The 27924-nt window shown below is 40.9% G+C and overlaps 1 protein-coding gene across 3 annotated transcripts in view; it reads right to left on the bottom strand.

The window, feature by feature from the left end:
• Nucleotides 1-27924, bottom strand: part of KHDRBS3 (KH RNA binding domain containing, signal transduction associated 3) — a 209500-nt gene that overhangs the window by 96713 nt on the left and 84863 nt on the right. For 2 of the 3 annotated variants that reach the window (XR_008373892.1, XM_053559274.1), the window contains exon 3: nt 4569-4685. The exons of the other annotated variant lie outside the window; for it this stretch is intronic. Coding sequence is in view for 1 of the 2 variants with exons in the window: in XM_053559274.1 (XP_053415249.1) it covers nt 4569-4685 (117 nt within the window). In the remaining variant the exon portion in view is untranslated. The remainder of the gene's footprint in view (nt 1-4568; nt 4686-27924) is intronic. 3 annotated transcript variants of the gene reach the window in all.

Genomic DNA, 27924 nt, shown 5'->3' with positions numbered 1-27924 from the left:
AACAAGATTAGAAGAATTCCAAGCCCCTAGGAAGACAGGTAGTGAGTTGTCAACAATTGCCCATAAGTGTATTTAGAAAAGGGGGAAGGGAAAACGAGTCTCATTCCAACAGAGCAAGCAAGTCAGGTTCCCTAATCTAACTGCTGATCAGGAATTCAAAGGATTTCGCCCAGCTAAGGGCTTAGCCCTGCCTGCCGGCTGACTTTGTGTGCAAGGATGGTCTTAGTGACTTTGCTCTCTCTGGGGCGCCTCTCAGCTCCTTTCATCTCTTGTGGTCTTGGTGAGCTCAAGGATGGCGCCTCTGCACACTTTCCCGTGGACTGAGGCAAGGCATCCCGCTAAGGCATCAACCTATCTACCTCCCACACATACACACAGGAAGAATTCTGTATCGTTATACAATTCCATAGACGATACCATGGGTTTATGATGAGAGGCAGAGAAAAACACAGACTTTGACATTGAACATTCAAATCTCAAATCTAACATTTACAGTATGACCTTGGGCAGGTTACATTATCCTCATTTTATTTAGGTTTTTTTTTTTTTTTTTATTGTTGGGGATTCATTGAGGGTACAATAAGCCAGGTTACACTGATTGCAATTGTTAGGCAAAGTCCCTGACATGATTTTTTTGCTCTTTTTAATCATTTTGGATTAACATAAGGGTACTTGCAATTAAGTCACATTGGTTACATTTGTTAGGAGAGTCCCAAGTTCTATTGGCCTCCTTCACTCAGGAGGTGGGCCACGTACCCCTGCGTTGCATCCATTGTAAAGGGGTGATTTCCAACAGGGAAAATACACGTGAACGGGTTAGTACCTCTCTCATAAGGTCACTGTATTAATAAAGGAGTTAACACAGAAAGTCTTCAGAATTATGTCTAGCACATAATATGTACTCAGTGAATGATGACTATAGTATTGATAATTATTAATTATTATCTAGCTATAGCATTAATTATTTTTTCTATGGTGTAAATGATGTGGGCAAACTATCTAACGTGACGTTTGGCAGCAACCAAAGGCTCAGGGCACTGGAGCATTAGCGTGATTATCACCTTACATAACCAGCTGTACCTATCAGTAAGGATGCCCATCGTTTCACCAACACAGCAAATAAATAGAGAAGTTATATTCACATTAGCCTTTAAATAGTGAAAACTTAGAGAATCTAAAAGCATGATATTTAAACACTAAATAATGGCAATCTCTTTAGAAATAAACGTGTTATTGGCTAATAATTTCTGTAAACTAAAATTAGTAAAAAGGATCAACTAAATCAATATCCACAGGTTCAGGCAGTGAGGATCTGATTACACTTGGAGCGGATGGGAACTGGGAGTATCCATTTAAGTAGCAAACCTCTTACTTAAATTATCACTTGTGGTCACCTAGAGTAGAATGCTTTGTGAAGGAAATTAGCTGATAGGTCATGTGGCAGAGGCTCACAGTGTGAGGAGTGGGCAAGAGACATGAGGTGAAATGAGCTCTTTCTTACTGTACTCAAGAGTTTAAAGAAATAAATGGCAGACTTGGGGCCGGTCTGTTATGATTCAAAGAGCCAGAAGTATCCTTAGAAGGTTTTACTGCTTGTAGCCCCTGGCTGATGGAGCCAGCAGAGATGCGGAGTTTAGGTTTGTGTGCTTCTGAATTACCATGCAGATGCCCAGGCAACTCCAACATGAGACTGAGGATGGTGTCTGGATAAGGGAGAGAACCTGAGAGCTGAATTTGCAACAGTTAGAAGGATTCAAATAGCTGAGCACCAGCACCCGCATCCTCAGCCTTCCACCCCAGCAGAAGCCTATCTGATAAGGCCTTTCCTACATTGCTTGAGCAGCTGAGGTAGCTCCTCAAGAGGAGATGATGGCTCTCACACTTCACTACTAACCCCATTATTACACCCTGGCCTATCATTAGATCTCTGCATTCCCAGAGATGCAGAGTATGACAAAGCTAAGCTAAATCCAGGGGAGAAGGATGATTTCAGAAAGTAATCACCACATCTGCTAGCGTGTGACACTTCCTCTCAGTCCTCCTAGAAAGAACCTGGGACCTTTTCCTACAGTGATTACACTGAGGAAAAAAAATACCCAGTCAGTTTGGGAATTAACAGAATTGACTTTGATCTCAGTCCACTGAGGGTCACCAGGCAGAGTAGGACTTATGGAATTAGGAAATAAATGGCCTTCTGGTCCTTGTCTATTGCAATGAGTTCAGTGTGTGTTGTTCTTGCAGTTCTGGGGTGTCCTGATGGAATATAAATGATGAGCCATTTCTAGAGTCTGTATATTGAATCATTAACCCATGTGGTCAAAGACACAGAAATAAGAAGATTAGTGAATGGGTGGTAAGTGGTCTAGAGAAGAGGCCTAAATATAGAAAAAGAGGGTGTCCTAGGCACATGCAGAGAAGATACCCAGCCAGAGTCATGAGGACCCCCTGTGGGGTCACGTCAGAAAGCCTCATTTCCCCCCCACTCAGTGCTTCTCACAGCGCTCATAAATAAAGTGACCACAGTGACTGGGCGACAAGTCCCGCTTTACTCCACAACACTGGCTCCCTCAGAAGGGAAGACTGACTGTGCGCTGCATCTCCCGAGTGCCCGAGATGCTGGCAACAGAGAGCAACCACAGGCCCTTGACACAACAGCGCCACCTGCAAGGCCACTGAGCCCTGACAGCAGCAAGCTGACAACATTCAGAATCACTTTCATTAGATGGACAGCCAAGCACCTGCTGTTAAACTGGGCACATAATTTAGACAAAACTTTGCCTCCCTGGGTTCTTTTCCACGTGTAACCCTATTGGTGGATGCTCTCATTATGCTCACTGCCTGATATCAAACACTGGCTCTGACCAAGGCCAACAGAGTAAGGAGGACGATGGAGACCTGCCCAGGAGGGTTGCTGCTCCTACCGCGGTCGCCCGTTACCACAGGGTCTTACTAGAGAATGATAAAGGGTCTCTCAAGGGCGGAGTATGCACCTGCAGAACACACACAACAGCACGCCAACTGACCAGCATGGGCTCACGTGTTCCTCTACAGTCAAGCCAGAAAGTTAAAGTAACATATTGAGGACAGTGATGCTTACTGAGTAGTCAACAAATCCTGGCCATGCATTAGAATCATTTCAAGCACCTACTGAAAACTGATTTTGTGACTTTAACCTAAATAGTTGGGGTATGGGAATCTGTGTTTTTAAGCAGTCTCCCTTATGAAGTCTGATAGGTGCTACGCTTCCCAGTGCCATCTTGGAAAACAGACAGGTGAGAAAACATAGTTTTATTTATAATTTCTCAAATTAACCTAGACAATATGGGCACTCTACCCCCAAGGGCAACAGCTTAAGACTCTGTATTCAAATTCTCTGAATTCAAATTCTCTGAATCTCAGTTTTCTTACATGTAAAATAAAGACAATATTCTCTTTCATCATTCTTCCACAGACAACATGAAAGACAGCATGTAACATATCTCCCAAGGGCAGTGCCCGTAGCTCAGTGGGGAGGGTGCCAGCCACATACACCAAGGCTGGTGGGTTTGAATGCGGCCGGGGCCAGCTAAAACAAAATGACAACTGCAACGAAAACAGTTGGTATTGTGTCAGGCAGCTGTAGCCCCAGCTACTTGGGAGGCTGAGACAAGAGAATGGCGTGAGCCCAAGAGAGGGAGCTGTGACACCAGGGCACTCTACCCCCAAGGGCAACAGCTTGAGACTCTGTATAAAAAAAAAAAAAAAAAAAAGAATAAATAAATAAAATAAAATATCTCACAAAATACCTGACTCACAGTGGTGGCTCAATAAACAAATAGTGGCAATTTTATTATTAAATCTATTACTTAGATAGATTGTTTGAGAGAAGGCTGGATTTCGTCTGAATAACTTCCATGTCTACAATGATCACTGTGAACATTTCATGGTATGTGACCCCTGAATATGGATTTGGTTCTCAGTAATGTAAGTCTCTTAAAATTGAGAGAAAAGTAAGAGACCTTAGAGAACAACATAGGTGACACGTTACGATTGTGTGAGAATAGTAAGCAATTACTAAAGTACTTAAAATCAATTTTAGTAACTTGATAAAATGCATTTAACATCAAATAAAGCACAAAAGGAGAAATAAGAGTGTATACATCATAAACTGAACTATACAAGGCATAGGAAAAAAAGAACCAGAAAAAACCAAATCTAAAATGCAAACAATGATGGTACGCTTACTAGTAGACTTTATTTGTCCTCATAATTTTGATATTGCCATAGTTCCTATAAGATGACATCTGACTTACTATTAGAATAAACAGTGTATGTATTAGGCTTTTATGTTATATATGAACATAAAGGTTACAGATGCAGGATTAAGATACTACATATCCTGAAACTGGCCACAGTGACTCAGTTTTCTAAAAAGTATGGCATATATATTGCCTTATGTAACATTTTTGTATGATTCCATTTGAGATCCTAGTTAGCCTGCGCGTATATATATTAATACAATGGTTAATCTAAAGGTACATAATATAGCTTGACTAGAAAAGGTAGCCATCGTCCACAAGGAATATTACCTTTGCTTTGTCTCTCATGGAACCTTTTCCAAGGATGGACATTTTTGTCAAAGTTTCTTCTTGTAAACGCTTCAGAGAATTGCCACGTGGACCCAAAAGTTTCCCCACAAAGTTGAACTAGGAAAAATAAACAGACCAACCACATTTGTAACATTCATATCCGAAAGGAATATATACATCATGAACAACAGGAAACACTGTGCTACGCTGCACATCATTAACTGATGACAAATATTTACCTTCCTACTACACGCATCACACTGTGATGTTTCTCACTCATCAATAAAATGGGGCTAGAATCATAAATTCAAAAAAGGGACATATTTCTTTACACCAATCACTTCAGCAGTAGCTAGATTTCACAGACCGTGAACAAAGTTAGTTGCTCAGAATTCTCAGCTTGCTATCCTGAAAATTTTAACACCACATTAAATAACAACTGCGAACACTTCTAGTATTAGAATGCACTTGAGGAAAAATGACACTAGGTTATTATAATATGCACCAAACTGATCATTATGGAGTACCCAGGTTCTCCCACCTGGTCAGCACATACAGCTGGTTATGCGACAAGAGTAGACTGGCCTCAATGAGGTAAGCCTTCAGTGGCTGACAGAAGCTCTACAACTAAATCCATTTATCTCTTCCAAAATAACCAGCCATGGGAATGGGGACAATTTATTTAACCTGAATGGCGAGGGTTCCTTATTCAGCAAGCAGAGTGGAAGGGAGTTAATGAAGGGTGTGTCCTCTATGATTAGCATACCAGGGTTTAAAACCCAGCCTTTGCTGTGACCAGCTGCTCAACGCTGGGCAAGCCACCTAACCTCTGTACTTCAGTTTCCTCATGTGAAAAACAGGAACAGAAATAGGACCTACCTGTGTAGGGCTGTTCCAGGATTACATGGGTCAATAGAAATAAATCATTTAGAACAATGCTTAGCATATAAGAGATACCCAATAAGCACATCTTGAATGAAAAAATGATTACCAGGCATTTCACACCATTCTTACAGATCTTACTATAATTCAGGTAAATCATGACCACTTCTTATTCACAAATAGAAAATCAGCAGGGAGGAGACTGTTCTCTTTGGCAAGACTGACGACAATCTGTGCTGCTGTTGCTTCCAAGATAAAACTGCTCCTCAGTCTATCTGACTGTGGCAGTTGAAGCACTTTTCCTTAAATAAGTGGTTAGCACTTCAAAAAAATCAATACAGTATTTTGTCCTCCTCACTTTTAATTTTATTGGTCTTCAACCATAACTCAAATATATATTTTTAACCTTTGTATGTGATTATTTTTTGCTTTTAAAAATTTCATTTTAAGTACTTTTTAAAAATATAAGTTATACCTACAGAATTAACAGAGTCAAATGCTAGTAGTATATGGTGGGAAAAAGAATCAGTGGCCTAAACCCCTAGCCCTACACTATTCTTGTTCCCCATTTTCTCTACTTTGTATTTCTGGAAATTCTATTATTCTATTATCTAGAAATGGGATATCCTGAGTTGGATCCCTAAATGTGTCTCTTCTTTTTCCTGCCTGTTTTACTTGAAGATCTGAGTACATTTGCTATAAATCTTTTGACCCATTTCTCCTATCAAATATTTAACTACTTACTAATAAGACTTTCTTATATATGTTCCTTTTTAATGGTATTGTATTTATATATTGTGGAAACAATACAATTCCGTGTATTTTCTGAAGAGATGATGGTGGTGGCCCTTCCCTGCCTTGGAATGTACAGTATCTGCTTCTTCTGATACTTCCCCTCTCCCTTGCCCTGTTTGTGAGCTTGTCTAATCTTTCTATATTATGCGCTTCCTCAGCTGTACAGTAACATTCTGCTACCTGTTCTTTTTTCTTTTTTTGAGACAATAGTCTCATTTTGTTGCCCTCAGTAGAGTGCCGTGGCGTCACAGCTCTCAGCAACCTCCAACTCTTGGGCTTAAGCAACCTTCCTGCCTCAGGCTCCCGAGTAGCTGGAACTACAGGTGCCTTCCACAATGCCTGCGTTTTTTGTTGTTGTTGTTGCAGTTGTCGCTGCTGTTTTAGCTGGCCGGGCCAGGGTTCGGACCTGCCGCCTCAGGAAATGGGGCCGGCGCCCTACCCACTGAGCCACAGGCGTGGCACTCTGCTACCTGTTCCTAACAATTTAAGACTGAGGCTCTAAAATGCTGACTGGGAAGCTCTGCTTTCACACATGGGACTTGACCACTGGTAGAGTCCACTGTCAATATGGCAACCCAATGTTTTCATCAAGAGCTATTCAAATATCAGTACCTATATATATATATATATTTTTTTTTTCTTCCTGGGCATTTCCCTGAAGGGGAATTCTCCAATTTCCTAAGAGAAAGTATAAGCCTGGTTTCCAGAACACTGGGAATCCCACTATTAGACATTAACAAGGTCAGACAATTAAATTTGCAGACTCATCCAAGAAAAAGTGCTACATACCTCACTGCTGAATTACCACTAAGGTCACCATTGAGGTGCTCCCCTTGGGAAGCTATGCACTGATGCCAGCCCTTAGGCCACCCTTCAAAGCAATTCTGGAATGGCCATAAGAGCTACAGTGATATGAGGTCCGACAATTAAGTTGGTGAACCCAGTCTAGCAAACGTGCTATCTACCTCATTACTGACTATCATTACAGTCGCCAGATGGCCAAGGGGAGGTCTTTGAAGGTGATGTAGTGATACTCAGCAGTGAGGCATGAACTTTTTCTAGGATGAATTTGCAAACTTAATTGTCTGACCTTGTACACTTTCCTTTAAAGGAAAGAATACCCTCATTTTCAGTGTGACATCTCATACCAGGCCTCAGTTGTATCTGCCGCGGAGCCTAATACTTCTCTTATTCAACCTCTCAGGCACCCTTTGGCCTTCTGCTGGAGTGTGGGGGGGATGCCTGGACTTATCAGATGGAAGAACATTCTGTTTTTGATGCAAGCTTTCAGCCAAGTCTCTTTTTAGTTCTACCCCACACATCCACCTTCACAGTAACTGACAATTACAATTCCTGCATGTTCTCCACGTCTCTCCCTACTAACAAGCATGTTTCTGATTGAATTCCTCTCACTCTGTCAGCTCGGGGTTCCCCTTTCTCTGGCTCTATCACCATTCACCCATTTATTTTGCAACTACCAAAATTTTACTGACATCATTTGCCTGTTGTCACCTCACTCTGCCCTTCTTTTCATCTTCATGAACATGTGCCTCTTTTATTTGCTTATATTCATTTTAACAGGTTTCAAGGATAAGTAAAAATAAATTTCTACAGTCAAATCAACATATTTACATTTTAAATGGTCAAATATTCCCCAATTGATAAAAATTAAGAGCCTTTAACATCTTCTGATCCAAACATCTAATTTTATATTGAAGAAACTGAAGATCAGAGGGATGTGATTTATTCAAGGTTACTGGATGAAATATAAAAACATAGGACTCTATGTGGGGAAAAAAAGCATTTTATATAATTTTATATTCCTTCAGAGGTTGCTTTTTCTATGTAACTTCTATTAATCTTTTGATAACAAAAGTATATAAATGAATACTTTTTACACTCAGAAACACTTTCATTCCCTTCTTTGTTCTTCTTAATTCTGTTCAACCATATACTGCGCATTAGTTACATTTTCCTAATCAAATTAGTCCTTGTGACCTTCCCACTTGTCCTCTACCACACAGGGATTGTGCTACTTACTGTGGGTGCCAGCCATGCAAATTAAAGAAGAGAATGTATAAAATCACCCACCAGGGCAGCCAATACCTTGTTATACTTGATGCTAAATTAGTAAGTAACAAATTGAGGAATTTAACTATCGTGGACATATGCAACTTTATTTGAAAAATACCCACCTTCTCCTACAACTGGCTCCCCTTTATTGATAAGGCTACCAAGGGGGCCACCACACTGGAGATGGTGTGACCAGGCCCCAGCCCCCCAGGCTGGTTAGGGGACTGGCCTCTGACTGGCAGTCGCTAAGTGCGTGGATCCCGAATGTCCTTACAGCTGAGTCACAATAATGGTGACACGCTTGGTTGCTTGGTCAGGTTCTCAAAGCCCAGATTACATCATCTCCCTGTGGGGCATCTGGAAATGTTCAGCGTGTTTGCTTGGTTGTCACACAAGTGGGGCCACTCCTGGGATTTAGTGGGTAAGAGCCTACAATGTCACACATCAGAATCACAGAGTTCTACCCTTCCCAATAAAGGGTCCTATGTGAAACAGCAACTGTGCCCCTGTTAAGAAACACTGTTAGAAAAACTCTAGATTCTCTATTTCTTAGACTTTAAGTCCGTTTAATGTCATCTCAGTTTGCAAGTTCAGCTCCTCCATGGACTCTGTAGGATACCCCAATGCAGTTAAAAAACAATACCAAAAAAAAAATCCCTTAACCTACCCACAGTCAGTACTCACAAGTCACAGAGGGACAGTCGTTCCCAGACTCTTGATGTCAAAGAACCAGAGCACCACAGTTCTCCTATTTGCCCCTGATTTCCACATGCTGTGTCCCCCTGAACGCAGGTCATTACGGAGCACCCTCTCACCAGCACTAGGAACACAGAGAATTCTTAAGACTTTCCAGCCCTCCCTGGATTACTGTTGTGTGTGGCTAATAAAAGTCATTAGGCTTCCTGGTCATTTTCAAGATTGTGAACTCAAATAAAATCCTAAGCTTCCTTCTGAAGGAACAGACCCCACCTTGGCCAAGGGGCCTCCAGGGAAACCTTAAAGCTGAGTTCCCGGCCATGAGGAATGAAGGGTCAGATACACATCATTTTACAGGCTCTCTTGCTAATGGCAATCAGGTTTTTTTCCCTCAAGCACCAGCTAGTATCGTTTCCTGATAAAAGCCCACCAGTCATGGAGGTGCTGTAAGAGAGCATGTACTTAGAGGGTTTTGTGTCCCTGTTTCCCCTTTTTGATATAGAAGGCGGCCATTTCTGAACACAGACCCCACAAACAGGCAGAAAGCTCCATTGTGCAGCCATATGCTTCTCTTGTCATAAATATTCAGGACTCCTCCCATAGCTTCCTAAATATGTATACGTGACCATCGCGCTCAGTATAAACTCCTACTCCCACTGTCCCTGCCTCGCAGCACGCGCTTCTGGCTTGTGGCTGGAGCCTGCTTTCCAGCCTGCTGGAAGGGTCAGCCCGAAACCCTTGAGAAATAAAACTCTCCTTTCCAAATTATGAACCTTGTTATTTCTTCAGTTAACAAAACTAAAGTACCAGATAAAGTGCTGTGACGATGTTGAACTTCACCTGAGTATAGGGGAAACTAAGCCCTGATCTTTCGCATCAGACTCGCTCCCTGCTTATCAGGAGACCGACATGTGAGTGTGTACATGCCGGAGATGAGGAAGCTGGCCTCCCCGGGAGAAGGACTCCACTGAGGTGTGGCAACACCAGGCCTCAAGGTTGTGGTAAAGATTCCCTAGATTCCCAAGGTCTCTAGAGCCAGAGGCAGAGGTTGGATTTCAGGTCTGAGATTTTACAAAACAAACTGGAGACATTCTGTCTGATACTTTCCATGTTCCCCCTGTTTAGTGCTGAAGTCTGAAAAGTCCTTTTTCCTGCTTTGTGGCAACAAATAAGGACCTGAGGTTAACTCAGGAGGGCTCCTCCGAGTTCCTTAGTCCCCACATATAGACTCGGTGTCAAGCCTCTTCATTCTTCACACCAAGACCCTCTCATCTGGTGACTCCACACCTCTTCACCTGAGCCTTGTGCTCCTGAAAACAGTGATGATTAAGAAATACCCCCACCTGCCCATGTTCCCAGAAATAGCTTACTACAAAGGACTGCTCTTCCCCATTATGTCTAAGGTAAGACTCACTGATGACCCATTATCTACCTAGACCAAACCCTCCAATTCCCATTAAAGATTAGTTAACCAGGCCGGGGGCGGTGGCTCACCCCTGTAATCCTAGCACTCTGGGAGGTCAAGGCTGGTGGATTGCCTGAGCTCATAGGTTCGAGACCAGCCTGAGCCAGAGAGAGACCTCATCCCTAAAAATAGCCGGGTGTTGTGGGGGGCGCCTGTAGTCCCAGCTACTCAGGAGGCTGAGGCAAGAGGATTGCTTGACCCCAAGAATTTGAGGTTGCTGTGACCCGCGATGCCACAGCACTCTACCAAGGGTGACAAAGTGAAATTCTGCCTCCTAAATAAAATACATACATAAGATTAAATAATTTGATCAATCAGGAAAAGCTGCCTATCCTGACTTGATGAAACTTTTGTTCAGCTTCTCTCCTTTTCCCAGACCCCTGAATTTCGACCCATCCTCAATATGAGCCAACAGAAAAGCCCTCTCCAAAAAACAGGCCAAGCTCAGCGTAGAACATCCTTGGATCACGGTCCCACACTGCCATGGCCACCCAGTCATCTCTCCTCTCCTTACCCTTCTGGTTCCTTCACTCCTCTCTGCAAGACAAAAGCCCTTTTCTGTCTGACCTCTGAGATGTAACCTATAGGTCAATGTATTCTCCACACTGTAAAAATCCCCTCTCTCCATTGCCTTTGTGTGCTCATGCAATAATCCTTTCAAATCATGTCATTCTTGTTTATTTGACAACTATGTATGCTAGAAAACCAGAAAGAATTTAATGAATTTTAACAGTCATTTTTATCAATAATTCCATTTTTTCAAATAAATTCATTTGTACATATGTATTCATTTATTAATTTCATTTGACCATTTACACACAAAAATAAAAATATTATCACCTCTAAGACCAATGATCTTTCTCCGGATTCCAATTGTAACTCTCACACACACATGCAGGACCCCCCCCCCCCAACACACACACACACACACACACACACACACACACGCATATGATCGACAAATGCTACAACTTTCAACAAGAAACAAGTGATTACGAAGAGGACAGAGCAACATACAGTAAGTAACCTGAGTTTCACTGGAAACATACAGGGCACAATAATTATATTCTTTCCCAACCAGATTTAATTGATCTAAACTATATTTGTGACATGACATTGCTCCTTGGGGAACAATTATAGTTAAGCTGTCATTTCATAAACAACTAAACCTTAAGAACATGTCACAGTTGCTATTAAAGGGTTTCCGTTAATTGGGTGCTCACCAAAAGTTGATTAGTCTATCAAAGGGATGCTTTGTTGACCTCCAACTCAACACTCCAGGCTGAACTTGCAACCTCTGCCACCAGAGCTTCAAACACATTCTTCTCCCGGGTCCCTTAGTCAACCAATGGCACTACTATCTGAAGCTTGACGCTCACTCCATGAGGGCAGTGATGAAGCCTTTTGTTCACTGCTTTATTTCCAGACGTTGTACAGGGAAAGTATTCAATAAATGTTCAATGAATTAATTAGTTACATCTTAGATTTTCCTTCTAAATACCTTTTATCTGTTCATTTTCTTTAGTCCTACCACAACCACTCTGGTCTAGGCACTTATCTCCTCTTAAGAGATCACCGTAAAGTCCTTTCTCTATATCCACTTTTACCAACCTCCTTCAATCAACAGAGGAGTCTTTTTGAAACACATGTTAACCTTAACACGGCTTAAAATGTACCTGCTCAACCAAACTCGGAATCTAAGTCCCAATGTCCTATCATTGCCATGAAAGCTCCAGGCTGAGAACGCTCTTGCTCACCTTTCTGGCCTCATCACATACCTGCTTTTAATGTTAGCCACTCGGGATTTCCTTCCATTTGTCAAAACCACCACACTCCTTGAACTGCCCATTCAGTCCATACGTAGAGAGCTAAAAAGACCATTACTCCTATCCATAAAAAATTTTAAAAAAACCCAGACAGAATGCAAATTAATACTGAAGTCCCAGGGTAAACCTAACCACACGTCTGGAAAGAGGTACCTTTAGGGAGAAACAAACCTCAAGCAAGTTTACCTTTGTTACCAAGGGTAAACTAGCATAAGAATATGAAGCCCTAGAAGCCACCCAACTAGGACAGCTGGCAATTTCTTAAAGGCTTTTCCCACAAAACTCCCCTCTTACAGGGGCTCACAGGGAAGATCAAGAAGAATCCTGGAACCACGTCCCTCGGGAGCTGGTGGCGGTGAGGAAGTAGCCACTGCTGAAATCTGCCCAGACCCCTGCCCCCCCCATGTCCTCTTCACTCCCAGAAGCACCAGTGTGCAGGAGATCATCAAGGAGGCAGAGACCTGGACCCTGACTGGACAGCAAACCTGCTGTGGCCTTGACCTTAGACCTCCCAGCCTCCAGAACTGAGCGAAAACAAATTTCTGTTCTTTATAAATTACTAACTCTCAAGTGTTTTGTTATAGTAGCACGAATAGACTGAGATAGCTTCTGCTGTTACAGAAAGAAAGTCACATGCTGCACAGTTAAGTGGTCCATAGGACAACAAAAGATAACTTCTAACACAGCATTTTAAAGAGGAGTTAAAGTTCCTGCTCCAACACATAAAAATACAATAACTATTCTACTCCATAGGTAATACCATAATTTTGTATTCAATTAAAGAAACTGAAACTTTTTTCAGAACATTATACAAACTACATTCTTGAGAAATTACAAGTCTCTATTTGCAAGCAACTGATGGAAACCACATAATTTTCACACGGCCTTAAGTGACTTGGCAATCAGAAAATTAGGAAGAGAAGAGTTTCACTCTATTGCACTCTTGGTTATCTATGATTACATGACAAACTCCTTCAGAACTTAATGGTCTTGAATGATAAACATTTTATTTATTTACTCACAGTCCAGCAACTTGGGCACTGCAGAGAGTGAGGAGCAAGAGGGGGTAACATGGAAGCTTGCCTTCATCCCATGTTCCATGTGGCAGTCACCAGATCAACCGGGCCTGGAGGACCTGATTCCAAGACTATTCCCAGGGCTCGTAAGTTAGTGGTGGCTGCTGGGGACCTTGGTTCTCCCTGGATCACAGATTCTCCTCCACCTGGGTGTCTATCAGTGTATTCCACAGTGCAAGTGCAAACACTATCCGTGGATTTCTATCTCAAATATTTCCAGGTCTTAAGTTAGGCACTGTAAGAATTATCCTGTCCATATTCATACCTTTGCACCTTCAGGGTGTGTGTCACACATGTATCTACCGAAAACTTCTATACTTGTTCTATCAATGGTTATCGCTGCACTTCTTGCATAGGGCAAGAAATTCATTATTAACATTCTACATTCTGGATGTTGAAAAATAGTTCCAATTGAGAAGTCTGTTTTTCTTGCTGCATCCAAGCGGATGGCAGTTGTTTTTATCTTACTACAAGGCCAAGCTTGTATCAAGCACAGGAGAAAGACCAGCTCTGTGGCTTTCTTATTTATTTAGATTGTGTTTTTAGTAGCCCCTTAATTCATACTCTCTTTTACAGTAATCTTCACCTATTTGAAAGCAAGTTTAATTAAAGCTAGTTGATACAATCCATAAACCTATGAGCATGCATTATAAACTCTATACCCAAGTAAACTGAAAGCAAATGAAAAACTAAAACTTTGTAAGACCTTCTGCATTGTGGAATTCCCCGTTTAACTTCAGGATACTGTCTCAAAGTGCATATACCCGTATGGGCTTACATGAATCATGTGAGGGTACCAGTACTAATCCATGTACTAAATACTAATACAGATTCCTTCCTCCCTTCCTCCCTTCCTTCCTTCCTTCCTTCTCTCTTTTTTTCTTTTCCTTCCTTCCTTCCTCTTTTTTCTTTTCTCTTCTTTTCTTTCTTTCTTTTTTTTCTTTCTTTCTTTCCTTCCTTCTCTTTCTCTCTTTTTTTTTTTTTGAGACAGAATCTTCCTACGTCACCCTCAGTAGAGTGCCGTGACATCACAGCTCACAGCAACCTCAAACTCTTGAGTTTAAGCAATTCTCCTGCCTCAGCCTCCCAAGTAGCTGGGACTACAGGGCAACTGCCACAACACCTGGCTATTTTTTCTGTTGTAGTTGTCATTGCTGTTTGGCAGGCCCAGGCTGGGCTTGAGCCTACTAGCACCAGTGTTAAGTGGCAGGCGCCCTAACCACTGAACTATGGCTGCCAAACCCAGATTAATTTCTTGTTTAAAAAAAAAAAAGCATGGGCTATGAAGTCATAGATTTCTGGCAATCAAATACCTGCTTCTTAGTAACCATAATTTTTAGTAAATTACTTAGTCTCTGTTCTTCAGTTTTTTCATAGGTGAACAGAAGATAATAATCTCCACCTCATAAAACTGTAGGATTAAATGACTTAATACATGTAAGTGCTTAGAATAGTACCCAGGACACAGAAAGTCACATGCTGTGTGTGTGTGTGTGTGCGCACATATGAACAACTCCACACTTAAAGAGGAGCTCTAATGCATCTAGAATAAAAATGAAGTGGACTGTTTGTACCACTTTTTGGGGACTATCAGTTAAATGTTTACTTTCTATACCTTACCGGGAGAAAAAACTCTCAAAGAACATCTTTAGTTCATAATCTACACTCACCTATTCCTGCCAAAGGGCAAGAATACAGAAAGAGAATAAACAAGGTTTACTTTCCCTATAGCCACTTCAAATTGAAGAAGAGATGAATAATTAGTTTAATGGGGCATTTTAGGTTCAATAACCTAACCACTGATATAATGATAACTTACATAAATCCACATTTTAGTTGGTATTCAGAATTTTGATCTTATCTGAATTATACCAATATCATAAAAGTCAAACTCCGAACAATAGTGAAACTAATAACAGACTTGGGACCATGGTAGGCATCAGCGAAATGGAGCAGCTTCTTCAGAAACAAAACACATATTTCCTATCCCAACATAGTTACTCATGGAGTATTTGATAATTGACAATAATTTTTAGGATTCTAATAAATATCTCTAAAAATAACAATAACTTTTTACATAGGCATTTGAATTTCCTAGGAATAAGTCATTCAAACTTGTATTTAAATCAATCATTCCTAAATTTCAGAAGAATGTTTTAACAGAAAGATCTTTTTAATACAAAATACCACTTCTAATATATTGTAGTTGTTTATTTACTTCAATATTACAATATGTCAGGGCTCTCAACTAGCTATATAAAATTCTATACCCAAGTAAAGCACTCCAGGCATTCCAGAATATATTCCTTACCATTTCAATGAATGTTAAAATCTGCTATTCCCCATAAGTAAGTCACTCGAGCTCAATAGTTATTCTGCTCTTCTCCTTGATCTCTGCTTAACAGCCTGAATTTATTCTTAAAGGACTAAATTTAATTTCATTTAATTCTTTCTCTAGAAATAACTCCATCACTCTTAAATTCTACACTGTCCCTCTACTTCTCTTCTATTAATTCAACTTTTTTTCTGTATCATTTAGTAAAACTTATAGTTTCTCCAGTATATGATAAATTCCTTGCAAGTGAGTAGAACACTCCTTTGATGCACTCTAATTCCTATACTATAATGGTTTCTCAGTAAACACTTAAGGAATTAAAGTTTTATTTTTCTCAAAATTAAATGTTAATATTCAATAGTTTTTCTTGATTTTCTCTGCTACCGAGATTGCTACAACATATTAAAGCCATAGATAAATACTATTACTTAAATGTACTAATTTTCCAATCACAAATCACTGATACCACTGGTTAGTGGTTGAGATTATTTGGTGTTGCTCCACTGGGGGTAATTTCAACACAATATCTATTTCTAAATGGTAAAAAGCCTAACGTATTTAGACATTTGCAATTATAAAAATCAATGAAGTATATAAGCAACTTTGCCAAAAGATGATACGGGAAAAATAAACACACACAGGTTATACACAGTCTGCACTAGTCTACCTGACGAGGCACACGCAGGTTACACACAGTCTGCACGAGTCTACCTGACGAGGCACACGCAGGTTATACACAGTCTGCACTAGTCTATCTGACGAGGCACACGCAGGTCACACACAGTCCGCACTACTCTACCTGACGAGGCACACGCAGGTTACACACAGTCTGCACTACTCTACCTGACGAGGCACACGCAGGTTATACACAGTCCGCACTACTCTACCTGACGAGGCACACGCAGGTTACACACAGTCTGCACTAGTCTACCTGACGAGGCACACGCAGGTTACACACAGTCTGCACTAGTCTACCTGACGAGGCACACGCAGGTTATACACAGTCTGCACTACTCTACCTGACGAGGCACACGCAGGTTACACGCAGTCTGCCCTACTCTACCTGACGAGGCACACGCAGGTTATACGCAGTCTGCACTACTCTACCTGACGAGGCACACGCAGGTTACACGCAGTCCGCACTACTCTACCTGACGAGGCACACGCAGGTTACACGCAGTCTGCACTACTCTACCTGACGAGGCACACGCAGGTTACACACAGTCTGCACTACTCTACCTGACGAGGCACACGCAGGTTATACACAGTCCGCACTACTCTACCTGACGAGGCACACGCAGGTTACACACAGTCTGCACTAGTCTACCTGACGAGGCACACGCAGGTTACACACAGTCTGCACTAGTCTACCTGACGAGGCACACGCAGGTTATACACAGTCTGCACTACTCTACCTGACGAGGCACACGCAGGTTACACACAGTCTGCCCTACTCTACCTGACGAGGCACACGCAGGTTATACGCAGTCTGCACTACTCTACCTGACGAGGCACACGCAGGTTACACGCAGTCCGCACTACTCTACCTGACGAGGCACACGCAGGTTACACGCAGTCCGCACTACTCTACCTGATGAGGCACACGCAGGTTACACACAGTCTGCCCTACTCTACCTGATGAGGCACACGCAGGTTACACGCAGTCTGCACTAGTCTACCTGACGAGGCACACGCAGGTTATACACAGTCTGCACTACTCTACCTGACGAGGCACACGCAGGTTACACACAGTCTGCCCTAGTCTACCTGACGAGGCACACGCAGGTTACACACAGTCCGCACTACTCTACCTGACGAGGCACACGCAGGTTACACGCAGTCTGCCCTACTCTACCTGATGAGGCACATGCAGGTTACACGCAGTCTGCACTAGTCTACCTGACGAGGCACACGCAGGTTATACACAGTCTGCCCTAGTCTACCTGACGAGGCACACGCAGGTTACACACAGTCTGCACGAGTCTACCTGACGAGGCACACGCAGGTTACACACAGTCTGCATGAGTCTACCTGACGAGGCACACGCAGGTTATACACAGTCTGCCCTAGTCTACCTGACGAGGCACACGCAGGTTACACACAGTCTGCACGAGTCTACCTGACGAGGCACACGCAGGTTATACACAGTCTGCATGAGTCTACCTTATACACTTTTTTTTTTTTTTTTGCAGTTTTTGCCTGGGGCTGGGTTTGAACCCGCCACCTCTGGCATATGGGGCTGGCGCCCTACTCACTGAGCCACAGGCGCCGCCCCTACCTTATGTACTTTCTATCTCCATTTAGTCACAGTTGTTTTTGTGGGGAGTAGATAACAGAATCAATAACAAGCTATGTAGCCCATGCACAGAGTGTCCGTAAAGTTTGCGTGCAATTTAAAATAGTTGTATAAAGGAGTTTGAAAGTGTTAATCCATAAAATTCCAGGCTGAATCTGGCTACAAGTATGAAGAACGAAATGGAGGACTTAAAACTGAAGGTAATAAATTATTATGGATAAGAGGCTATTATCAATACAGTAGAAAGGGTAAGAGGTGACAGTTCTGAACCAAGGAGTACAGTGAAATCCAGAGAGAGGTAGGATAACTCACTTAGAAAATAAACAAATAGTATCTGAAGAGTGGAGCAGAGGAGGTAACTGAAGGAGAAGCAAGGAGACACAAACTTACGTGACGGGCACCTAAGTACAACAGGCTGTCTGTCGTTTCCTGAAACAGGGAGCACAGGAAAAGGTCCAGGCAGATGGAGAAGAGGAGGTATGAAGTTCAGTCACGGGCCTGTCAAACCTAAGACTTCTCTGGGATATCAAAGTAAAACATCCAGCAGGTGTTGGGTCTGACCTCAGGATAGACACAGTTGAAACACCGTGAACAGAAGAGCTGGATGTTAAGTGGAGCTGGCTTCTAAACGTCACTTCTTTCCACTCTGTAACCATGATTACCTGTGGTTAAACTAAACTGAAGTTTTAGTTTTTCATTTGCTTTCAGTTTACTTGGGTATAGAGGTGTTTATACGTATATGCTTATAGATTTATGGATTATGTGTCCCCTTGTGTTATGTGTCCCTTGTTTCAGGTAATTATGCATCAGTTATTTCTTCTAATAAAAGTTCTTAGTTGATTGCATGGCATCAATTTCTTCCACTTTCCTCCAATATACTGTGAATCCTTGAAGAGGCATTAAGTTCTACTCATTTTTCCTATCTCTGGTACCTGCACAGTTATGCAATTTCCTGTTGATAGACTTTGGCGATCCTTATAGAGTCCAAAACCAAAATAATCATATGGTAATATCTGAGATATATAAGCCAGTAATTTTATTTTTAAAGCACTAAACACGCTTCCACTTTCTGGATCAGCAATACATTTAGAGATCTATCCTCTACCATGTCCCCCCAAAGCAAGCACAGATATAATTACAGAGCTATATAACAGCGTTTATCACAGAATTTAACTAGTAATTTCTAGATTTACTGCTATGTGACCAAAGTAAGTGTACTAGCCCATCTCTACTCTTTTAAATGTAATAAAATGGGGGTGAGACTAAATGTAACCAAATTTTATAATTATTGATTTGTCTCAGGAAAATAGTAGCAATGTTAATAATAAATCGCCAAAACAACATCAGTAAATTATTTCAGGAACCTCTCCATATATGCTGTTTATGGATTCCACTTAACAACTCTAAGTTCAAGTATTGTTTTCTGCCTCAACAATCAAGCTTTTTAAGAAAAACAAGGAAAAAAACAAAGCATGAAGTTTAAAATCCTTTTGCAATATTTATCACTCAAATGCTATTATATTTGCAAATATCCCCTTAAATATCTTTCCAGTTCTCCTAGCACAGGGACTGTGTCAAAAGACCTAGGAGTCCAGAGACTTTGAGAACAGAACAAAAGAAGCTTCTGAAGATTTACTCCTCCCCTCGTTATTTATACTTTTCCAGCCTTCCAATTCCTTTTATTAGATAAGAGTTGTCAAAATGAGGTGAAGATTCAAGTAGAAGAAATTGTCCATCGTAAAACACTGGCAGAACACTGGCAGTGACTGGCAATTACATTTCTCTAAGTCTATGTAATCCACAGTGGTCTAGGAACCCACATTTAATGAATGAATACCAGGAGGGACACACCTAGTGACCGATATTAGTAAATATGTCTTCAAGTGATTATTTTTGATATCAGGCTTCCTTGATGTCAGCAAGTTTCAACATTGCCACTAGCCAGCTGCTATGCTTTGAGAATGTATCTCCTCCAAATTCATGTTGCGCTGGTATTCAGACACAGGGCTTCAGGGAAGTGATGAGTTCTTGAAGCCTCTGCCCCATGGACAGACTGTGCCACTTGAAAGGGCTGGAGGGAGCCAGCTGAGGCCCTGTTTGTCTTCTGCTTCCACCATGGGAGGATGCAGCTAACAGGGTTGTCAGCAGACACCAAGGCCAGGGCCTCACTCTTAGATTCCCCAGCTTCCAGAAGTGTAAGGAATAAACTTGTGTCCTTTATAATCACCCAGTCTTAGTATTTTCCTAGAGCAGCACATTAGTTTTGGTGATGGCACTTTAGACACAAGGTGAGAGAGGGGAAAGGGGAGGATGGGTGTGCTCCCACCTAATGGGCACTGTGTAAGGGTTCATGGCACATCTCCTGGGTGGAAGGCATAAATACAACAGGGATTTACCTAACAAACACAAACCCTGTAAGCTAATTGTCTGGACCCTCATAGTAATCTGAAATTTATAAAAAAGAATATTACTACTTTATTTCTACAGGAAAACTATCAATTGAACACCAAAAATACTATTTTCTTTTTTTTTTTTTTTTTTTTTTTTTTTTTTTTTTTTTATTTTTTTGTAGAGACAGAGTCTCACTGTACCGCCCTTGGTAGAGTGCCGTGGCGTCACACGGCTCACAGCAACCTCTAAGTCTTGGGCTTACGCGATTCTCTTGCCTCAGCTTCCCGAGCAGCTGGGACTACAGGCGCCCGCCACAACGCCCGGCTGTTTTTTGGTTGCAGTTTGGCCGGGGCTGGGTTTGAACCCGGCACCCTCGGCATATGGGGCCGGCGCCCTACTCACTGAGCCACAGGCGATAAATTCTCTGAAAAAAAATATTGTGTATCTCTGAAAATCCATTAGGAACCATAAAAAAGGCAACATTTAATACACTTCTATTACTATAATATATTTACTACCGCAAGAAACCTAAAAACAAAACCCATGATCATGTATTTCCATGGAATAGGTTTTCTATCAAGCAGCAAATTCAGGACTTTTAAATGATCTGTAACACGCTGCAATGGAAAAATGTAAGCCAGCTTCAAAAATTTCTGTAAATCAAAGAAACAAACAAAAAAAAATCTTCCAACCAAAAAATTCGCTGGTCCAGATGGCTTCACACCAGAATTCTATCAAACCATCAAGGAAGAGCTTATTCCTGTACTGCAGAAATTATTCTAAACAATCGAGGAAGAAGGAATCTTCCCCCAACACATTCTATGAAGCAAACATCACCCTAATACCAAAACCAGGAAAAGACCCAACCAAAAAGAAGAATTTCACCGATCTCACTCATGAATACAGATGCAAAAATTCTCAACAAAATCCTAGCCAATAGATTACAGCTTATCATCAAAAAAGTCATACATCATGATGAAGTAGGTTTCATCCCAGGGATGCAAGGCTGGTTTAACATACGCAAGTCCATACATGTTATCCACCATATTAACAGAGGCAAAAATAAAGATCACATGATCCTCTCAATAGATGCAGAAAAAGCATTCAATAAAATCCAGCATCCTTTTCTAATTAGAACACTGAAGAGTATAGGCATAGGTGGCACATTTCTAAAACTGATTGAAGCTATCTATCACAAACCCACAGATAATATTTTACTAAATGGAGTAAAACTGAAAGCTTTTCCTCTCAGAACTGGAACTAGACAAGGTTGTCCTCTGTCACCTTTACTATTCAACATAGTGCTGGAAGTTCTAGCCAATACAACTAGGCAAGACAAGGAAATAAAGGGAATCCAAATGGGAGCAGAGGTCAAACTCTCCCTCTTTGCTGATGACATGATCCTATACTTAGAGAATCCCAAAGACTCAACCAGAAGACTCCTAGAAGTCATCAAAAAATACAGTAATGTTTCAGGATATAAAATCAACGTCCACAAGTCAGTACCTTTGTATACACCAATAACAGTGAAGATGAGAAGCTAATTAAAGACACAACTCCCTTCACCATAGTTTCAAAGAAAATGAAATACCTAGGAATATACCTAATGAAGGAGGTGAAGGACCTCTATAAAGAAAATTATGAAATCCTCAGAAAGGAAATAGCAGAGGATTTTAACAAATGGAAGAACACACCATGCTCATGGATGGGAAGAATCAACATTGTTAAAATGTCTATACTTCCCAAAGCAATCTACCTATTCAATGCCATTCCTGTCAAAATACCAACATCGTACTTTCAAGATTTGGAAAAAATGATTCTGCGTTTTGTATAGAACCAGAAAAAACCCTGTATAGCTAAGGCAGTCCTTAGTAATAAAAATAAAGCTGGGGGCATCAGCATACCAGATTTTAGTCTGTACTACAAAGCCATAGTGGTCAAGACAGCACGGTACTGGCACAAAAACAGAGACATAGACACTTGGAATCGAATAGAAAACCAAGAAATGAAACTAACCTCTTACAACCACCTAATCTTCGATAAACCAAGCAAGAACATACATTGGGGGAAAGACTCCCTATTCAATAAATGGTGTTGGGAGAACTGGATGTCTACATGTAAAAGACTGAAACTGGACCCACACCTTTCCCCACTCACAAAACTTGATTCAAGATAAAGGACTTAAATTTAAGGCATGAAACAATAAAAACCCTCAAAGAAAGCATAGGAAAAACACTGGAAGATATTGGCCTGGGGAAAGACTTCATGAAGAAGACTGCCATGGCAATTGCAACAACAACAAAAATAAACAAATGGGATTTCATTAAACTGAAAAGCTTCTGTACAGCTAAGGAGACAACAACCAAAGCAAAGAGACAACCTACACAATGGGAAAGGATATTTGCATATTTTCAATCAGACAAAAGCTTGATAAGTAGGATCTATAGAGAACTCAAATTAATCCACATGAAAAAAGCCAACAATCCCATCTATCAATGGGCAAGAGACATGAATAGAACCTTCTCTAAAGAAGATGGACGAATGGCTAATAAACATATGAAAAAATGTTCATCATCTCTATATATTAGAGAAATGCAAATCAAAACAACCCTGAGATTTCATCTAACCCCAGTGAGAATGGCCCACATCACAAAATCTCAAAACTGCAGATGCTAGCATGGATGTGGAGAGAAGGGAACACTTTTACACTGCTGGTGGGACTGCAAACTAGTACAACCTTTCTGGAAGGAAGTATGGAGAAACCTCAAGGCACTCAAGCTAGACCTCCCATTTGATCCTGTAAACCCATTACTGGGCATCTACCCAGAAGGGAAAAATATCCTTTTATCATAAGGACACTTGTACTAGACTATTTCTTGCAGCTTAATTTACAATCACCAAAATGTAGAAACAGCTTAAATGCCCACCAACTCGGGAATGGATTAACAAGCTGTGGTATATGTATACCATGGAATATTATTCAGCCATTAAAGAAAATGGAGACTTTACATCCTTCGTATTAACCTGGATGGACGTGGAAGACATTATTCTTAGTGAAGCATCACAAGAATGGAGAAGCATGAATCCTATGTACTCAATTTTGATATGAGGACAATTAATGACAATTAAGGTCATAATGGGGGTGGAGGAAGGGGAGAGCAGAGAGAGGGAAGGGAAGGAGGGAGGGCGTGGGGCCTTGGTGTGTGCCACACCTTCTGGGGGCAAGACATGATTGTAAGAGGGACTTTACCTAACAAATGCAATCAGTGTAACCTGGCTTATTGTACTCTCAATGAATCCCCAACAATAATAAAAAAAAAAAAATTCTGTAAATCACCAAAAACACACGTTTTACAGGTACTTCTTCCTCAAAGATCGTTAACCTAAGAGCATCTTTAAAGAGAAAAAATACATCAAATATGAAATTTTTAATATTCATACAATAGAAAAACTTCTAATATAAGAAACTATGCTACGACAAAATTACTGCAAATGGCATTTATACACTTGGAATGCCTAGAAATTAAGAGAATTATCGAATTAAGAAACTTATACCTAATTTAAACGTATAGATTTGAAACAGTACATACTCGAAGTTTTGAAGAACCCTACCACAGTACAAAGGTATTTACTAAATTAATAGCCTTAGGCACATTTTTCCTCTAATATGGAAATCTTTTTTTAATCCTAATTATAAAAACTCTGCTAAATTATCATTAGAACATTTGTGTACAGAAACACATGAAGTAAAAAAAAAAGCCCACAAATCTATCCTTCAAAAAAAACCTGTTATTATAATTCCCCTACTCAAATTCTGTATTTTCTATTTTCTTTGCTTTTTCTTCTTTCCTTTTACATCCTACCACAGAGAATTATACATAGAGATATAATTTATTTAATTTCATACTACAACTGACATTAAAAAATGATGCATAGGTTTTTGCCCCAGCATGACTATACACATGACGTTCCCTCTCCTGAAATAGTTTTCTATCAATGAATACCTGGAGAAGCCTCATCTTCTAAAATAATCAAATGTCATTTTCTATTTTAACTTTGCAGCCCCTTTGGTGAATGCTACCCCACACTCTGCTCCCTTACCACTTTGTGTCTTCTGTAAAAATCTACACATCTTCCTGAGATGACTATGTTTGTCCAAATAAAATGTAATTTCTCAAATGTCGTCTGCACTACAATGCAGGGCATCATGGCACCCCTCCACCCACTTCCAACCCCTTACCCAGCTTCTCTCTTCAGGGACGTCCTTTTTAGAGCAGCCTTCTTTGACTTTCTCTCTGTCTTTCCAGAGCACCCTGTATTAATAAATATTTAAAAAATCCAGCCTGTGGCTCAGTGAGTAGGGCGCCGGCCCCATATGCCGAGGGTGGCGGGTTCAAACCGAGCCCCGGCCAAACTGCAAAATAAAAAAAAAAAAAATAGCCGGGCGTTGTGGCGGGCGCCTGTAGTCCCAGCTGCTTGGGAGGCTGAGGCAAGAGAATCACTTGGGCCCAGGAGTTAGAGGTTGCTGTGAGCCGTGTGACGCCACGGCACTCTACCCGAGGGCACTACAGTGAGACTCTGTCTCTACAAAAAAAAAAAAAAAAAAAAAAATCCAGCCCTGATGGGCGGCGCCTATGGCTCAGTGAGCAGGGCACCGGCCCCATATACTGATGGTGGCAGGTTCAAACCCAGCCCCGGCCAAACTACAACAAAAAAATAGCCGGGCATTGTGGCGGGCGCCTGTAGTCCCAGCTACTTGGGAGGCTGAGGCAGGAGAATCGCCTAAGCCCAGGAATTGGAGGTTGCTGTGAGCTGTGTGAGGCCACGGCACTCTACCGAGGGCCATAAAGTGAGACTCTGTCTCTACAAAAAAAAAAAAAAAAAAAAAAAATCCAGCCCTGAATTATTCAAATATTTTTCACCACAAAAGTAAGAGTTTCTTGAGACGGAAGACCGAGTCTTAATCATTTTGGTTTTCCCAGCACAATGCCAGGCTCAGAGAAACCCTCAGTAAAAGTTAGGCACTATGCAGGTGAATAGGCAGATGAATGCTGACAAACAGACCAGAGAACATGAAATGAATGTAAACGCTGACCCACAGTGCACCTACAGGTCCTTACAACCAAGACATCTCAGTCCAGTGTTGATTTAACATTTACATTAACTCTGTTCACCCAGGCACCGTAAGTTAGGATTTTTTTTTTTTGTGGGGGGGAGGTTAGGAATCCACCACCACCACTACCAAGAAAACTATGGAGAACAATGCCCATAGTTTCTTAAAAATTAAAGAAAAGTCATAAAACAGTGTTCAGGGTTTCACACTTCATGAGTTCAGATATATCACTCAAGAGAGTGAATACACATTAAAGTTTGAATACTAAATGACTCATGTTCAAGGTTGTGCCACTGAAAAGAATGTTGAAAATGGTCCATTAAGAGAAGAGAAATAATTCAATTAAGAGAAGTCACTTTATTCCACAGAGTTTCACCAAGGGCAGCCTTTCTGCCCCGGAAGTGGCAAGTGTGCGGCCAGGATCAATTCCACAGCACGCTGTTCTCCACAGCTCCTCCAGGGGGCCACGCCTGCAGCTTCCTCCCGCTCAGTCTATTAACTGACACAAAAATGAAGGCTGTTCTTAGAACTGCTGGCAGCATTATATCAGCCTCAGCTCAAGGCTTGAAACTTGCATGGTCCATTATGCTAAGAAGAAATAACCCCTTTCAGTATTCTGGAAGCAGTGGAATTGTAAGCTGCCTACTTCAGATGTAACAGTACTTGAAATAGACTCACTTCTCCATCAGACACAGAATTTATCATTTCTCATCCCTAACTTCATCAAAGCTGACAATGAACAAATACAAGATTGTATTTCATAAACTTTACTCATATAAATTCATGATGTGGGTATGTACTCAGTTTGCATCGTTAGGCAATTCCTCACTGTACAAATGTCACAGTAGACTGACACAGGCTGATATGGTATATCCTACTACACACCCAGGGGGTACGGCGTGGCCCATTGTTCCGAGGCTACAGCACCTGACTGTACCGAATATTCCAAGCAACTGTAACAAAATAGAAAGTATTTGTGTATCTAAACACACTTAATCATAGAAAAGATGCTGTAAAAATACAGTACGATAAACTTAAAGGACCACTCTCCTATATGTAGCCCATCATTGACTGAAACATCATTATGCAATTCATGACTGTACTTTATTTCATACACTCATTCATAGATAATAAAGCATTAATTCAAGTTAATTACCCTCTATTAGAATTACTTAGAGATGTGGTCACATCTGTCCATCTTTCTATTGCATACAGGGCACACAGGACTGATAAAGGTTTTCTCCATCAGCCATGTTTGTTTAGTAATGAGTCTGTCTATGAAATGCTTATAATGTAATTTTTGTTTACAAAACAATACATATGCCCAGTTCTGTAGGTACAGGATGACCATCCATAGGTATGAACTATAAACTCCTAAATGCAGAATGAAATATAAAATTCAACTATCTGTAGCCTGGGAGAATGAAGAAAAACAGGCAGATTCTGAAAGAGATCCAGGAGGTAAAAGAAGGGGACAACCTGGGAAACAGTCAGTAACGTTAGAGCGTTCAGCCCGAGCGATAGAGTTTGAAGCAACTGTCATTCTGAAATGTGAGGAAAAAAGTACTAGAAAAGACAGAGTCAGAACTGGGGGCTATCAAATTTGGGGTACAAAATCTGCCAAAATCGGGTGGCGTCTGTGGCTCAAAGGAGTAAGGCACCAGCCCCATATGTCGGAGGTGGTGGGTTCAAACCCAGCCCCCGCCAAAAACTGCAAAAAAAAAAAAAATCTGCCAAAATCTCTAGCTGACCTCTGAATCACATATGACAAAAATTAAATACAAAAATCAAACTAAGGAAAGAAATGAACTGAAATTTGAACACCTATACAATAGACAAACTTTGCAGTCAGAATCCAACCACTAAAACAAAAATGTCAACATTATTCACAGGAATACCAGTAAATGAGCAATGTATGTTCATAATGTCCAGCATATAATCTAAAATTATTCATCATGCAAAGAACTAGAGCAATGTGATTCTTGTTGTATCAAGATAAAAACCTGATTAAGGACTTTCAGGCACCTATTTTGGTGGAAGAAGGGAAAATAGCATTATACCTTTCAATGAAACAAGGGAAAATAACATTTGCAATAAATAAAAAAAATCAACAGAGAAAAAAAACTTTTTCACATACACATGTCTATATAAATCAAATATAAGTTCTGAAACAGATTAATTCCAATAGCTGATATAAAAAATTAACCTGATGAGGTTAATAGCAAAATGAAGATGACATAATAAGGAATCAATGAGTTTAAGAATACAGAAGTAAAATTATCCAATTCAAAGGACAGAAATTAAAACAAACAAACAAACTAGTAAACAGAGCCATAGGAACTTTTATGAGAATAACAAAATGCTGAACATATGTGTAATTGAAATCTCAAAAGAAGAAAAGGTAAGAA

Source organism: Nycticebus coucang, chromosome 13 (assembly GCF_027406575.1).
Source record: "Nycticebus coucang isolate mNycCou1 chromosome 13, mNycCou1.pri, whole genome shotgun sequence".
Taxonomy (NCBI): domain Eukaryota; kingdom Metazoa; phylum Chordata; class Mammalia; order Primates; family Lorisidae; genus Nycticebus; species Nycticebus coucang.
The sequence above is the reverse complement of the archived record's forward strand: the minus strand, read 5'-3'. Positions and strand labels throughout refer to the sequence as shown.